At 41.7% G+C, this 17,327-nt stretch overlaps 1 protein-coding gene across 1 annotated transcript in view; it reads right to left on the reverse strand.

Moving 5' to 3' along the window:
- fndc4a (fibronectin type III domain containing 4a) overlaps nucleotides 1–17,327 on the reverse strand; it is a 56,195-nt gene that overhangs the window by 9,428 nt on the left and 29,440 nt on the right. Inside the window, exon 4 of the mRNA XM_056294998.1 lies at nucleotides 2,881–2,970. Within this exon, the coding sequence (XP_056150973.1) occupies nucleotides 2,881–2,970 (90 nt within the window). The remainder of the gene's footprint in view (nucleotides 1–2,880; nucleotides 2,971–17,327) is intronic.

Below are 17,327 nucleotides of genomic sequence, written 5' to 3' on the forward strand. Positions count from 1 at the left end.
ATGACCCGTCATATTCATAGACAAACTACCCAGCCAGCACAACTGAGAAGTCATAGATAATGGAAAATTATGTACACAGCCTAACTGAGGCACCAGGGTATTTTTGTTGTCGAAAGGACAGGTTTAAAGATTGTATTACTTGACACCATAACACACTATATTAAATATCTATTCAGCAGTTGTCTCGTGTCCAAATTCCCCAAAATGACGCTGGTTGAATAAAATTATAGCATAACTGAAATGAGACTCAGGTTGTAAAAAACCTGACTTATCCTTGACTATTACAGCATTTAAATGTGGCTGATTGACCAATGTTTTTCTTAACTTAAATATTTTAAGCACTGTTGTACAAATGCCTTGAATTGTGGCACATGGGTGTAGTTGCAATAGTTCTTAATGAATGCGGATGCAGTGGATATTAAACATTACATTACAGACATTTAGCCGACGCTTTTATCCAAAGCGACTTACAATAAGTGCATCATTTAACGTAGGAAATCAAGAGAACTACTAGTCATCAGAGGTCATAAGCACATCTTCTCTCTAAACAAGCATTTAAGAGCAAGCCAGTGCTAAAGTAAAAGGGCGAGAAAGAGATTTTTTTTTTAAATGGGTGAATACAATAAGTGCTAAGAGCAAGTAACAGGGTAGTAGTTCTTGAAGAGGTGAGTTTTCAACCTGCACCGAAAGATGGGCAGTGACTCCTCTGTCCTGACATCAGTGGGGAGCTCATTCCACCACTGTGGGTCCAGGACAGAAAAGAGCCGTGACCGGGTCGATAGGCAGCAGGGGCCTCTGAGCGATGGGGCAACCAGGCGTCCCGAGGCAGTAGAGCGAAGTGGTCGGGCGGGGGTGTAGGGCTTGACCATGGACTGGGGATAGGAAGGAGCTGTTCCTTTCACTGCCCTGTAGGCTAGCACCAGAGTCTTAAACTGGATGCGAGCAGTTACTAAACACACACACACAGTGTATAGACACTGAATGCATGTTAAGTTACATGTATAATACACTGTCTATTCCATTGCCTTCCAACACAGGAATCGCTGGTTCGAATCCCCGTGTTACCTCCGGCTTGGTCAGGTGTCCCTAAAGACACAATTAGCCGTGTCTGCGGGTGGGAAGCCAGATGCGGGTATGTGTCCTGGTCGCTGCACTAGCACCTCCTCTGGTCGGCTGGGGTGCCTGTTTGGGGGGGAAAGGGAACTGGGGGGAATAGCGTGGTCCTCCCACGTGCTCTGTCCCCCTGGTGAAACTCCTCACTGTCAGGTGAAAAGAAGCGGCTGGCGACTCCACATGTATCGGAGGAGGCATATGGTAGTCTGCAGCCCCCCCACCCCCGGATCAGTAGAGGGGGTGGAGCAGCGGCCGGGACGGCTTGGAAGAGTGGGATAATTTGCCAGATACAATTGGGGAGTCAAAGGGGAGAAACCCCCCCCCCCCCCAAAAAAACAATAATAATAATATACTGTCTATTGAGTGTATTTTACAAGCTGATTGGCCAATATTTTTCTTAACTTAAATATTCTAACCACTGTAGCACAAATGCCTTGAATTGTGGCATGTGGGTGTACTTGCAATAACTCTTAAAGTGATACTGACATCAAAATCTGAAAATTCCTATTGATAGTGTCTGTGAATGTTCTCATTCATCCAGGTCATGGTTATCCAAAGGAGTTGAATCAAGTGCAACTAGACTTGGTAGTCCATGTTCCGAGTTGGAATGTGACCACGGAGAAATTCAGTGGCCAAAACAGTGCATCTGCGGCCACTCAAGAGAGCTCTGTGATTGACTGTAGATGGTGTCCAATGGCAAAGTGTGCCGGTGGATACGTAGACACCAGTCAATTTGCATATAGGGTGTGTGTCCGTAGCGAGATGCTATAAAACCACGGAGAAGCTGTTCTTTCACCCCCTGCTGCTAACTACTTGGCTCGAGTTTGTGCTATTTTGCTGAGACTTTATTATCGATCTGGCTATGATGTATTGCTATCTATCTATATATCTATCTATCTATCTATCTATCTATCTATCTATCTATCTATCTATCTATCTATCTATCTATCTATCTATCTATCTATCTATCTATCTATCTATCTGTCTATCTATCTATTTATCTAAATATCTATCATCTATCTATCTAACAGTTATTTATATCACCAAAAACTGTAATCCTTGCAGAGGATCTCCCTCTCGCTCTCGCTATCCAACATTTTTTGTAAATAACAAGTGACGAGCGGTACCGAGCCCCACCCACCCAGGAAGACAGTAGCCAATAGCTTTGAATTCATAAAACCACACTTATTTTCAGTTATGATTCAAACTCCCAATGTTAAAAAATGTGTTCAGAAAGGGCATGTCAGTCTCTCTTTAATGAACGTGGATGCAGTGGATATTAAACACACATACAGTGTATAGACACTTTAATATGGAGCTGCCAGGGAAGAGGAAAAGAGGAAGGCCAAAGAGGAGGTTTATGGATGTGGTGAGGGAGGGCATGCAGGTGGCTGGTGTGACAGAGGAAGATGCAAAGGACAGGAAGAGATGGAAATGGATGATTCGTTGTGGCGACCCCTAACGGGATCAGTCAAAAGTAGTAGTAGTAGTAGTAGTAGTAGTAATAGTAGTAGTATTAGACCATGTATAGACACTGAATGCATGTTAAGTTATATGTATTGAGTGTATTGAGTGTACACTGTCTACTGAGTGTATTGTACAAGAGTCCTGTTATCGTCCTGTTGTTATTCTACTATGTGTAGTGGAACTTTGTACCACACATTTATCATACTTGTCATCTAAAGTGTTAATGCATCTTTCTGATTTTAGGCTCTGATTTCCCAGTGATCAACATTTTTGGTAAAATTTGAAAGTTGACAATCCTACCTGCCCACATGACCAGCACCACCACAATGATAATCATCTCTCCTGTCTGTAGGTGTCTGGACTTGTCCAGGCCCTGCACAGTAGGGTCATCTGTAAGAGATTAGAGACAGGATGGTCAAAATCAATACAGACCATTAAATACAGTCCACCACCCTAAACGCTGATACTTGCAAATACATTGACACTCACAGAGTAATGTAATGACTCTTACATGTTTATTGCTACTCTCAGTTATCATGGCAATGTATCACACTGTCAGGAGTACTGTATGGGGGCCATAACAAATAAGAGCAAAGAAATACAAGGGGAACTGTGAATGAAGAACAGTTGAAAAAGAGAAAGTAGGATAAAAGCATACTGATGCTAAAATAAATATTTCCTGGTGACTGTGTGGCTCTAAAGAGAGTGTAATTCCTCCTGCAGCTAGGTGTACACCACTCACAATGAAACCGTCAACCTGCCAAGCCGTGTCTGTCACCACTAAGGCGCTCTATCAGCTGTAGCTTGTGAGAGTGGCCATTCTGCTTATCTGGTACGACCATCATGACATTTTACGAGGAAGTGCAGAAAGAAGCGATGGGCAAAATCACACATCAATCTTGTAGCTTTAATCCTCTTTTAAGAGGATTGACTACGGGCCTATTTCCACCCCTTAAACTATCACTTAACCTGCATGGATGGAACTCTTCCAGAGCGCCACTCTTCCCAATTGTTCTTCCATAAGCGAATCAAGTTGTCAAGACACTGGATGCCAGGCTGCCAGCTCAACTCGTGCGAGAGAAAATACCAACTGGGATCATTTGTATTGTTATGTAGTTTGTGGGGGGGGCATAGTGGTTGCAGTGTGTGTGTGTGTGTGTGTGTGTGTGTGTGTGTGTGTGTGTGTGTGTGTGTAGAGGAGGACACGAAAAGGAGCAGAAAGGTGTAAAGATGAGTTTTTCAAATCATTTAGCAGGAAGACTACAGGTCACATAGAGGGAGACTCCCATCACTCTGGAGCTTTCAGTCAATATGAAAAATCGGATGCATTGCAATTTCCTTCGTGCTATTAACCCAGGGTGGCCACTTATGTGCATACCTGGCCTGTTTCTTCAAGACAAAGGGGGTGAGCGAGTCCTAACCCTCTCTTGCTGCTCCAATTTAAGACTACTCAGTAATGAGTCTATTCATATGTGCGGCATGCAGTATCAAACTGATTCACATGGGACTCTCTCCTACCAGCTGAAAAGTGGTTTCCTGTTTTATTGCATGTAATTGCTGCTGCAAGGCATGTCAAGACTGGGTTAAGTTGGAGGAAGACTGACTTTGCATTATATAACAGGGCATGTCTATGTACTGCGGTATCTAAACTCTGCCGGCCAGGTGGGGTCTTTGACTAACTGAGATTTTGGGGTGATTGCAACACAGTGAAGGATGATCCAGAAAACGAAGTTCTTTTTTCTCCCTTGGATGCTTCCATATTCTACTTTCTTCTCAAATCAATATTCTGATCTTTGGTTTCATAATTGATCTAATGTCTCTGCTTATCTAGAGAAACTGCTTTTGTTCATCTCCTAGTTCAATTATGTTGATGTACATGTTCCATTTCAAACGTCCCCCGTATCAAGGGTCTTACTTGATCCAACACTTGTTTCATGTATTTGTTGCAGCTGCCTGGCAAAATCCCAGTCTAGGTGATATTTGTTTTGCTGCTTTTGTCCAAATTGGCCCAAATACTTGAAACTTGACTCTCATATTGTATCTTAAAACTATGAATGCGCAGGACTCCAAGTCAATATTAAGAATCATACATTGGGTAGGATATACAGACACATTTTAACCAGACCAGAGATATAGACTACCGTATATATTAAAAACCTTCTGTCACAGAGCGTCCGGGTAGTGAGGCGGTCTATTCCATTGCTTACCAACACGGGAATCGCCGGTTCAAATCCCCATGTTACCTCTGACTTGGTCGGGTGTCCCTAAAGACACAATTGGCCATGTCTGCGGGTGGGAAGCCGGATGTGGGTATGTGTCCTGGTCGCTGCACTAGTGCCTCCTCTGGTCAATTGGGGCGCCTGTTCGAGGGAGGGAGGGAGACTGAGGGGAATAGTGTGATCCTTCCACACGCTACATCCCCCTGGTGAAACTCCTCACTGTCAGGTGAAAAGAAGCGGCTGGCGACTCCACGTGTATTGGAGGAGACATGTGGTAGTCTGCAGCCCTCCCTGGATCGGTAGAGAGGGTGGAGCAGTGACCGGGACAACTCAGAGAGTGGAGTGATTGGCCAAGTACAATTGGGGAGAAAAAAAAAGGAAAAAAAAAACTTGTCACATCCTATACAAACTCCCAGATGTTTTTTGTTGGCTTTTAGGCTCCAGTTAGATCCTTTTCCTAAGGTTTTCATATGCTTTGCAATAAACAGTTTATCATTATAGAATCCTATATTTTGACACCCCCCCCCCGCCCAACTCGAAGAGGCATTGTGTCAATTTCACCCAAGTTTATTTTAGGTTTAAATCCAATTTTGCAAGCAGACTTTATTAATACTGTATGACATTGTCTCGCAATTGCAATTTCGTTTTATATTTGGTTAGAGCTGGAAGGCTACTCAAAAAGGATTGTTTGGCAGGGAGCCTAATGAACGATTAATATTTATAGAGATTTGATAGCCACGTGGAGATTCTTCTGCTGAGTACAAAGCAATCTCCAATTGGTCTGAGTCAAGAAACATACGCCGCTGTGCAGGCATGCATATTTCACCAAAGCGCTGCACTCGCTTATGCTGTTTGATTCTCTCCTGCAGGAGAACGAGGGGATGGACTGAATACCACCCGCAGCGTCCGCGGTACATCAATTAGTTTACCCTCCCCTTTACTTGTGTAAAATCACGTCATCTGTTTTTGGATGTGAGCTGCATAGGGAAGTGGTGTATAGTAATGAACCAGTGCAACGTTACCACAGAGTCACATTGTCGGCGGGTTTAATCCTGCATTATCTCACTTTGAAACTTGGCAATTACATGTTTCACTCCTGTATGATCACACCACATCCCTGATATAAAATCAATGGCCCAGCCTGTGTCGTGCTCACACGGCGGTAATCAATAGAAAGGTGACATGCGGTCATTCAGTGGTCATTGTCATGTTCAATAGCCCTTCTCTTGCAGTGACGAATTAAAATACAAGTGATAAATGGCATTATTATGAATCATTCTGCCTTTTTCATTCATTTCAAACTTTGATGTTTTCTCCGTTGATTCAATTATAATTACCTTCTTAATTCATAAATACAACACACCACACCCTCTGATCCCCTGTAGGCCAACGTGAGTGTACTATAGCTTTCACTTAAAGGCTATTAATGAAAGGCAAGACGTTTTCAAAACTGTGTACTTCTGAATAAAACATGACTGAAATTGAAAGCAATCCTGCACAGGCATAGCCTTTTGTTTGCCAGTAGGAAGCATAGAGTAGCTGTGGAATTTCTCCTCTAATCTTTCCTGCATGAAAACAGGAGAGGCTTGTTTAGATCTGGTTCAGCACAGCCAACCTGGCATCCCATTGAGGGGCAATGGAGTAATTGTGTCTAAGGGGACCGACCATGTTCCTGGTTGTCTTTGACAGCGCAAGACATGAAACCTCTAAAAAAATGTAAAAAAAATTCCCTCTCTCTATTCATGAGGCTGCCTGACAGCTTTGTGGTACTGGGTAATATTTTCAGAGGTTTGACTTCACTTTGTTGACTTTTTTTTTTACATAAGACTATTTGGAGGTTGTAATATTGACTATTACCTCACTGAAGCAAACCAATGCAATGCTTTTATTCACCAATCATCGCATCTTCTGGTGTGCCTCTTTAGTACATTTCCATTTAGTGTTACGCTGTATTCTTATCATAACTTTGATATAATTAGTTTTCTTTAAGCTCCTCAAAATATTTCTACATTGTAGGGCATCCGGGTAGCATGGTGGCCTTTTCCGTTGCCTACCAACACGGGGATCGCCGATTTGAATCCCCATGTTACCTCCAGCTTGGTCGGGCGTCCCTACAGACACAATTGACCATGTCCGCGGGTGGGAAGCCGGATGTGTGTATGTGTCGCTAGAAGATATGCATGAGAGTCTCTTATTTATGCTCACTGGGATATTTTTCAAGATAGAGGGCGGATGATTGCTTTCTTTGTGGATGTACTGCAGTATGTTATTGGGCTTCATGTATGGCCTGCATGTACCTTTTTATAAGGTCTAAAGAGATGTCGAGGAAGTCAGTTTGGTTTCTGTTAGCCTCAATTGAAATTTTTAGCCCATTGTTTGCGAATATACTACACATTTTCTTTTTTATTCTCTCGACTTCTCTTGCCAGTTTGTTGCAGACTGCCAGCCCGTCGTCCCTATATAGCCCGACATTGATGTCTAGGACCTGTAGTTGAGACAACAAGTACAAGCCCACTAGTTCACAAGTCTCTGCCCTGTTGAAGCTGCCCATGTGTGTGTGTGTGTGTGTGTGTGTGTGTGTGTGTATATACATACACACACACACACACACACACACACACACACACACACACACACACACACATATATATATATATATATATATATATATATATACTATATATATATATATATTTCCCATATAGTAGGTATTCAGACATTGCTCAAATAAAATTGAATGCTCTGAACTAATTTAACATACATTTTAGATGGGATGTGTCTGACCTACAAATCTGTAATCTGTACCAAGGGAAACCATATCAAAAAACACATAATGCGGGATATTTCATTCACCAGTTAATTAATGCCTCATCATCTTAAAGTTAAAGACAGTGCCATGCTTTAAATGAAACATTACTCTTGCAGGATCCCCGGCTATCCGGGGGTCTGCAGTGAGACCCCTGCAAGACAATCCCTCACTTTTGAAGGGCAGAGAAATCACATGCATTAGTTCCCTTTAAAAGCATTTTAGGGAACTAATGAAATTGAACTTGTCTTCGAGGCCTTCTACAATATTGATCCTGAAAATTGCTCCACCTATTTAAATTCAAATTCTTCGGCTCTACGGCACATGGGGTACATGCACATCAATCTGCCAGACAATGCTTCCTTGGTTTTTCATGAAACATATGGATTCACAATCACTGCATTATACTGAGCTGCATATGTTGCAATACATAATCGATCGTAGTAGATCAATGACTGTGCATTAGAGAGAAATAAATGCACTGTTAATTCATGACTGATTCATCTGTGTTTGGTGCAAGGGAGCCATTCCAGAGAGCTCAAATTACTTTGAATACGGAGTACTTAGCTGCTACAAAGGGTCTCTGAAATGGCTCTGTGATGTCGGGGAAGGCCAGATTAAAAAGGATTTTCAAGACATTAAGAAGTGAAGTTAACTATAACTTAATTGCATTCATGGGAAATAGCGCAAAAAAACCCCCCAAACTACATCTTCTCCAATTAAACCAAGGATGGCAGTGTCCTGAAGGCCTACGTCCCCACCAGACAGACCTATATGACCAGAGAGCAAAGGCAATTCCACCTCAGAAGTTGAGGGAGTTTGCAAAGTTACGAAGAGATACGTAGCTACAAAGTGTGCCATGGAAGAATGAGCCTTTCGTTTCCCTTTTTGAGGATCTTGGAAACAAATCAAGGAGCATTATGTCTCTAATCTATGGTAGCCAGAAGTCCCAATGGATGCTTCACTGACACTGTTTCATTCCTGCTGCTATGCCGGTGGTTTCACAAATGCATGATGTATGTTACTTTACTCACCAATTTACCACTTCATTGCTCTTATATTGCAAAGGTAGTTTGCAGGTAGGTGTTATAAACCATCAAATAGATTTAGTGTACTAAGCTCAAAGAGGGAAGGGGTGAAAAGTAAGCATTTGTACTTAAGTGCTGTGATACAATTACCCTATACATCAAGCATATCAAAATATATACAATTTATTTATCCATCCATTATCCAAACGGCTTATCCTGCTCTCAGGGTCGCGGAGATGCTGGAGCCTATCCCAGCAATCATTGGAGGGCAGGCGGGGAGACACCCTGGACAGGCTGCCAGTCCATCACAGGGCCAACACACATTCACACCTAGGCACAATTTATTATGGCTGATTCACCTGACCTACATGTCTTTGGACTGTGGGACGAAACCGGAACACCTGGAGGAAACCCACGCAGACACGGGGAGAACATGCAAACTCCACATGGGGGATGACCCGGGATGACCCCCAAGGTTGGACTACCCTGGGGCTCGAACCCAGGACCTTATTGCTGTGAGGCAACTGTGCTAACCACTGTACCACTGTACCGCCCTACAATTTATTTAACGCCTGAAATTTTTAATATACAAAATACTATAATTTCACGGTGATCCACTTGCTGAATGTAAGCCGGCCATTTTAATGAATAAGGAGTCCGAGTATTTTTTTTCTTTATTTGGTTTTTATTTTTTATTTTGAGATACTTTATTGACCCCTGTAGGGAACTTACGCTCTGCATTTAACCCATCCTAGCTGTGTAGCTAGGAGCAGTGGGCAGCCGTCATGCAGCACCCGGGGACCAAGTCGAGTTCGTCTCGCCATGCCTTGGTCAGGGCCACAGACAGGAGTATTAACCCTATCATGCATGTCTTTTTGATGATGGGAGAAACAGGGGCACTCGGAGAACAGCCCACCGCAGACACGGGGAAAACATGCAAACTCCACACAGAGGACAACCTGGGATGACCCCCCCCCCAAGGTTGGACAACCAGGGAGTTCGAACCCAGGACCTTCTTGTTGGAGGCGACAGCGCTAACCACTTCTGCGCAATAATCATAACGAGTCCGCTGATACCTTTTGCTTAGCAAGCGGGTTATTGTTTTACAAATGGCAACTGCATTGTATGGATTCTCCTGGTCATTTACAGAATGAACTGTGTTATTAGACAGAGACAATGACTTCAGCATTTGTGGATAGCGTATAAATAATGAGGAGATCCCGAACACAAAGGGGGAAAATGTTTAGTTGAGTTTCAAGGAAACTCAAACTTGGAAAGCCACAGAAACTCGAAGATAATAGCCATTTTAAAGTAGGGCTCGTGGACTCGTCTGGCGTTAAGATTTATGGAGGACTGGAAGTGATTGTTTACATCGTGCCACCCAAAACTACACTCCCACTAATGAAGTTTGCCCATTGACTTGACTGATTTTACGTCCTACTTAGATGACTCAGTGGAGTCGGGGTGGAGGCTACAGAGTCTCATTAATGTTGCATCATGAAATAAATACTTTTAATGAGTCGGGAAAAGTCGGAAGGTCCTCAAAACACATTTTATCAGCGGAGAGTGGGTCACTTCAAAATGTTTTCTATTGTTAACACGTAGTCACATTTTGTACATGTTGAGGGTTATCTAGATTAGCAAAATATACTATTTAATATACTGTTTAGTGTCATCAAGACACTAATACAGATCAGTTAAATTATAACTTTTGTCAAAACTGATTTCCTTTTATTTTGTTACATAATGAGGACAGTGATGTTCACTATGTTTGCTATACAACCGATGGTAAAAAGCAATAATTATCTGTATAGGTGGTGCTAGGGCATAAGGTATGGGGAAGCTAAATTTCCTAGGATTTTCATAAAACAAAATTAGCTTAACCCAACAGCTAGACTGGCACTTAAAAATAAGAAAGTCCTCATCTTGCCAAAATAAACCCTATTCAACTATGAGCATTTGACTCAAACTTACAATCAAATTTCCTATCAGGACTATACCATGAACTGTGAGGGAGATCCCCCCCCCCCCCGTTGCTCTCTATGAGGTTTCATCCTGTTTTATCCTCCCTGTTTTTTTTCAAATATATATTTATTTTTGATTTTTCCCTTTTTCTCCCGATTTAGTGGCAAATCGATCCCTATTCTAGTTCAAACACATGCGTTCGCCAGCAGTCTCGAAGGAGGTGCCTCGCCACTTCCGTGACAAGGCGAATCCAGGCCAAACCACTGCTTTTTCCCACACACACAGACGCAGTCATGAGATGAACACAAGCCGACTCTTCATCGAATCCGGCCATAGTCGGATCTGACGAGACCGAGGCGCGAACCCCGGCCCCAGTGTTTTTTCTCCCTATTAAAGGATTTTTTTTTTAGGGAGTTGTTCCTTATCTGATGCGAGGGTCTAAGTATAGGATGTTGTGTTGCTGTAAAGCCCCTTGAGGCAAATTTGTGATATCGGGCATTATTATTTAAATGAACATTATCTGTGCTGTGTTAAATTCTACTAAATCCCTGAACTTCAAGGCACTTGACTTTAAAAATAGCTTGTTGGTGTGTTCACGATATCCTACATTATTAATTCAATTCAATTTATTGTCATTTAAAAACAATGTGCAGGCACATGATAAAAATGAAACAATCCTTATGGCTCTTTTTTGTAGTATACATAATGGCTGTAGGTTGGTTTTGTAGGTTTTACCCCACACCTCCACACAGTAGATCAGACATGGTAAAATAAATGAACAATACAGAGTGTACAATGACTTATGATCCAGAATGTGACTTGCTTTTCCCATGACTGCAATGCTCCTTGCCAGCTTTGCTTGCACATATGTTATGTGAGGTTTCCAGCAGATTTTGTGGTCTAGTATCACACCTAGGAATTTATTTTCATATACTTTTTCTAATTGTACATTGTCAATCACTACTTTTACTTTGGTGTTTATTTTATTTCCAAACAACATAAACTTTGTTTTTTCCAGATTTAAGGATTTTTTTTGTTTTGTTGTCAAACCACCGTTTTGATTTTTCCATTTCTATTGTGGTCACCTCTAAAAGCTGCTGTGAATTTTCACCAGAACAAAATATGTTTGTGTTATCTGCAAATAAAACAAATTTCAATATTTTTGATATCTTGCATATGTCATTTAAGTACAGGATGAACAGTTTTGGACCTAAAACCGACCCCTGGGGCACATCACAAGTAATAGCCATGCACGTTGATTTATGTTCACCTAGAATTACCAACTGCTGCCTATGTAGCTTCTTAGCCAATTCTGCATCACTCCTCTTTTTCATACCTTTCCAATTTGTCTATGGTCAAAACCCGTACTGGCTATCGGTTAACAGTTTGTGCTTCTCAATGAATTTGTCTAGTCTAGCAGCAAATAGTTTTTCCAGTATTTTGGAAAATTTTGACAATAACGAAATTATTCTGTAGTTTGTAAATTGGTGTCTATGTCCAGTTTTATATAAGGGTATGACTTTTGCGATTTTCAATATGCTTGGAACTTTACCCAATTGAAAGGACATGTTATAGATGTGGGTTAGTGGTTTTGCAATACCTTCAATTACTTTCTTAAATATTGTCACATCAATATCATTCCACTCAGTAGATTTTTTTTTTGTTCTCACATTTGTTTACAATGTCCATGATTTCCTTCTCTTCTACCGCTCTAAGAAAATGGAACTTGGATTTCTGCCCTCATATTCATCATAATTCCCCTCTGTGGTTGTGTGTCATTGATTTTTTTCCTGCCAGTTTTGGGCCCACATTTACAAAGACTCTGTTGAAGCCATTGACCATGACTTCCATGTTATTTATAGTATTATCATTATCTGTAAAGTATTGAGGGCAACTTGGGCTTCTAGATCAGTTTCTAATAATACTATTCAACACATTCCATATGCCTTTGGAGTTGTTTTTATTGGTATCTTATTCTTTAGTGTAGTATTCCTTCCTGCATGTCCTCATAATGTTAGTTAGCTTGTTTTTATATTTTTGTATCTTATTTCTGCTTCAATGGTTCTGTGCTTTATGAATTCTTTATAGAGCTTATTTTTTTATGACAAGCATTACGTAGTCCCTTTGTGATCCATGGACTATCCTTATATTTCTGTCTACTGTTGAATTGCTCTATTGAGCAATTTTTAGCTTTTTCAGTATCTTTTTCTTTGTATATTATATTACAGTTATGTGTTAGTAATTCAGTTTTGAAAGCATTCATGCATTCTTCTGTTCTTACTCTTATATATTTAATGTTGTTGGGAACTGTTCTTCCTAAAATTGCAGTCAGACACTGTTAGCTGGTCACTGATGCCATTTATTAAAAGGCTCTCAGTGTTGCCTTCTATAATGTTTGTGAATATATTGTCTATTAAGATGGCACAGTGTGGTGTGATTCTGCTAGGTCTGGTGATTTTAGTATATAAACTCAAACTACACATTGTATTAATAAACTCTTCTGTCATATTGTGCTTATTTGGATTTAACAGGTCGATATTGAAATGACCACATATGAATATATTCTTTTGTGTTGATTTTGAATATGTTTCTTCTATCCAGTCCTTAAATATTTCAATATTTGATCATGGGAATCTGTATATATATAACTTATGATTACATTTTTCTTTTTTCTTTTTTCCATACAGATATCAATTGTGATAAATGCCAGCATATCATCAACAGCTGTTGACATAATTTCTACCGTCTTGTAGCTTAGGCTGTTGCTCACATGCAAAGTAACCCCCCCCCTCCATTTTTTCTCCGCCTGTTCTTATAAGACAATTCGTATCCAGCTAACTCAAAGTCAACACCTTTCTCAGGGCTAATCCACATCTCAGATATAGCTATTATGTTGAATGGATTATTGACGAGACTTAGATATTCTTTGATGTTTTGGAAGTTGGCATATAGGCTTCTGCTGTTAATGTGGATAACTGAAAAAGAAAATTGTTTTCCCCTCAGTTGTATCTGGCCAATTACTCCAATCTTCCAAGCCATCCCCGTCACTGTTCCAGCCCCTCTGCTGATCTGGGGAGGGCTGCAGACTACCACATGCCTCCTCCGATACATGTGGAGTTGCCAGCCGCTTCTTTTCACCTGACAGTGAGGAGTTTTGCCAGGGGGGCATAGCGCATGGGAGGATCACACTATTCCCCCCCAGTTCCCCCTCCCCCTGAACAGGTGCCCTGACCGACCAGAGAAGGTGCTAGTGTAGTGACCAGGACACATACGGTGGCATCTGGACACTGCTTGGCATCCTCCTCATCATATTCTTCATATATTTTATAAGTCCATTATAATTCTGTTATCCTGTTTCAATGTTGTATTCTGTGCATTGTGTACACACAACATCCATTGCACGTTGTCCATCTTGGAGAGAGATCCCTCCTCTGTTGCTCTCCCTGAGGTTTCTTCCTATTTTTTCTCACCATTAAAGGGTTGTTTTTTTTTTAGGGAGTTGTTCCTTATCTGATGTGAGGGTCTAAAGACAGGATGTTGTGTTGCTGTAAAGCCCACTGAGGCAATTTGTTATTTGTGATATTGGGCTACACAAATAAAATAGACTTGACTTGACATATCCATATCCGGCTTCCCACCCGCAGACACCGCCAATTGTGCCTGTAGGGATGCCCCACCAAGCCAGAGGAAACACAGGGATTCAAACCAGCGATCCTCGTGTTGGTAGGAAACGGAATAGACTGCTACGCTGCCCGGACGCAATAACTGAAATTTTATGATCTGAGTTGACCATCATGTTAAACTGCTCATCGGTGTAGTATAGACAGTTGTTATTGATGTTGTTAAAGAAACTATTTTCTGGGTCGATATCCTTTTCCATATCCTGTGATATGTGTTCGGAATATCTGAACGTCTTTAATTCTTTCTTTTTTTTTTCATGCTTCCTTGCTGTTAGCTGGTCATCAATGTCTCCAGCCGGAGATGTCTGGCCTTGTCATGGTTGTATATAATGTTTTACTTTGCATGTTTTATTGATTGGTGTGTTGAACTCTGTTGTGTTGTTTAGTACTCACTGAAATCTGATGACCAGCACTTGTGCCTCCTCTTAGTAGCTCAGCAATGCGACCAATCAATGGATATTTTGGGAGATAACTTGTAAATTTCACTGTAACTTTCAGTCCCTAATACATGGTTTAGATAACTGCATTACATTGGATGTGTTGAAACATTCCTGACGCTTGTGTTCGGTTGCTCTGTAAGACGCCATTGTATATCTGTGTCTAGCAGTGATGCCATGTCCAAAATCTCCACAATCAAGCCGGTTCGAAAAATGTCATAACTAACATGCACGATGGTAAAGACTAAGAAAGTATGACCCAGTTTGTAAAAAATGAATTATCCTCTAATTGCTCCAAAATGTAGAAATGCCAATGGCCATACTGTATGTGTTGACTTAAAACTGAATGCTTCTTTAGAGGTTGATCTTGAAAAAGTGCCCTTCCATTTCAATTTCTCTGATCATGCCGAATTAAATAATGGTACCTGACCTGCGTCAGCCACAGAACATATATGATTCCCAAGCATCAGCATTTCTCACATTCACCAGTTACGCCCTATAGATCACAAAGGGAAAAAAACAAAACGTGTCAATTAACCATTTTTAGCCCAACCCCAACAGCACAGTAAACTGCCACTTCTTTGATCATCAATTCAATTCATTTCATAGTTAAGACTGAGCCCATTGCCAAGGAGATTTGTCTGGGTTAAAGCTGACCTATAGCTTTGGGAATTGAAAATCTTTATAATTGAATATAATGGAAATAGCCCTCTCTTGTTATTTCTTCATATGTGCTGAGAGTTACTGGGCCTGTTCTCTATTGGTCACAGCTTTTGCATTTCCTCCAGCACATCAAGCCGAGCCTGGGGACTGAATCTTGAGTGTTTTGGAGTGTGTGTCAGAATGCTGATTAGGCACCCCGAGTGGTGAAGAGTCTTTCTGCATCCAAGCATGAAGAGTCTGTCAATTATGAATTGGGCAGGCAGAGAAAATAAACCTACACGACTCACAGTGAGCCCCCATGGGATATGCTAAGACAGGAGGCTTTGGGCTAGATGCACTTATCGTCCATACTGGCCTTTACTGTACCTGATTTTGAATGTCAATGCACCTAAAAGCTCACAACAGCCATCAGGGATTTTCAGTGAGAGAACAGGATACTCAGAAGAAATGGAAAGCACCTGTCCCTGCCTGGGGAAAAAGGTCAATTGGCAGACCGTGTGGGATGGAAATATGAGGCAAACATGTATTTTACATAACAGACTCAGGTGAAGTCACTGCATTTGTGGCTTTGTGCAAATACTTTGTATTTGCACAAAGCCACAGCAGAGACTCTCCACTGAAATGGTGAAGCATTATTTTTTTTTAAAAAGTCAGTTGCTGAGTGAGTGCCTGGCCCTTGCACAAACTGCTGTTCTTCATTGATGGCAGCATGAAAAACATAAAGCCATCCTATTTTTCATGGAGCAGTTATAGCTGGAACATCTTAACTAATAAAAACAAAGTGAGATGAACAATAGTTGGCAGAGAGATTGTAGCTTTTCTTTTTGTATTAAATCTATTATCCTACCAGCTGTCTCCTACTATCTATCAGCTAACTTCTCACCTTCATTCATAGCAACATTTTGGAGTGATCCAAATCTTAGAGCAAACTTCCAGCACAGCCATTATGTATGTGGAGCAGACATGGGGAATCACGCAAAGTACTAGCTCTGCCTTTGAAGTCAACTAAACCTAGTGTCTATTGTCAAACATGTGTAAGGGTCTCTATTGTCAAAAAAATGTCATCCATTAAAATCTAACACTTTCATTCTAATGAGTCCAGAATTAGAATGAGAGTGTTGCAGAAGTGCTGAGGGGGGCATGGGAGTTTGACCAGCCAGTCTTCATGTATTTTGTGGACTTGGAGAAGGCTTACGACCGTGTACCCCGGGGCACTCTGTGGGGGGTACTACGGGAGTATGGAGTACCGGGGCAGTTGCTACAAGCCACCTGGTCCTCATATAACCAAAGTGAGCGCTGTGTCCGCATTCTCAGTCAAACACGTTTTCGGTGGGTTTCGGACTCCACCAAGGTTGTCCCTTGTCTCCGATTCTGTTTGTGATATTCATGGACAGAATCTCAAGGCACAGCCAAGGGGAGGAGTGTGTCCATTTTGGGAACCTCAGACTTGCATCTCTGCTCTTCGCAGATGATGTGGTTTTGTTGGCTTCATCAGAACGCGACCTCCAGCACGCACTGGGGCGGTTTGTACCTGAGTGTGAAATGGCTGGGATGAGAGTCAGCACCTTCAAGTCTGAGGCTATGGTTCTCTACCGGAAAATGGTGGATTGCTCCCTCTGGGTTGAGGGAGAGTTGTTGCCTTGAGTTAAGGAGTTCAACTATCTCAGGGTCTTGTTCACAAGTGAGGGTAGAATGGATAGGGAGATTGACAAGCGGATTGGTGCAGCATCAGCAGTAATGCAGACGTTGTAGCGGACCATTGTGGTGAAGAGGGAGCTGAGCCGGGAGGCAAAGCTCTTAATTTACCAGTCAATCTTCGTTCCAACCCTCACCTATGGTCATGAGCTTTGGGTAGTGACCGAAAGGGTGAGATCGTGGATACAAGTGGCTGAAATTAGTTTCCTCCATAGGGTATCAGGGCTCAGCCTTAGAGATAGGGTGAGGAGCTC

The sequence above is a fragment of the Lampris incognitus genome, chromosome 15 (assembly GCF_029633865.1).
Source record: "Lampris incognitus isolate fLamInc1 chromosome 15, fLamInc1.hap2, whole genome shotgun sequence".
Classification (NCBI taxonomy): Eukaryota; Metazoa; Chordata; class Actinopteri; order Lampriformes; family Lampridae; genus Lampris; species Lampris incognitus.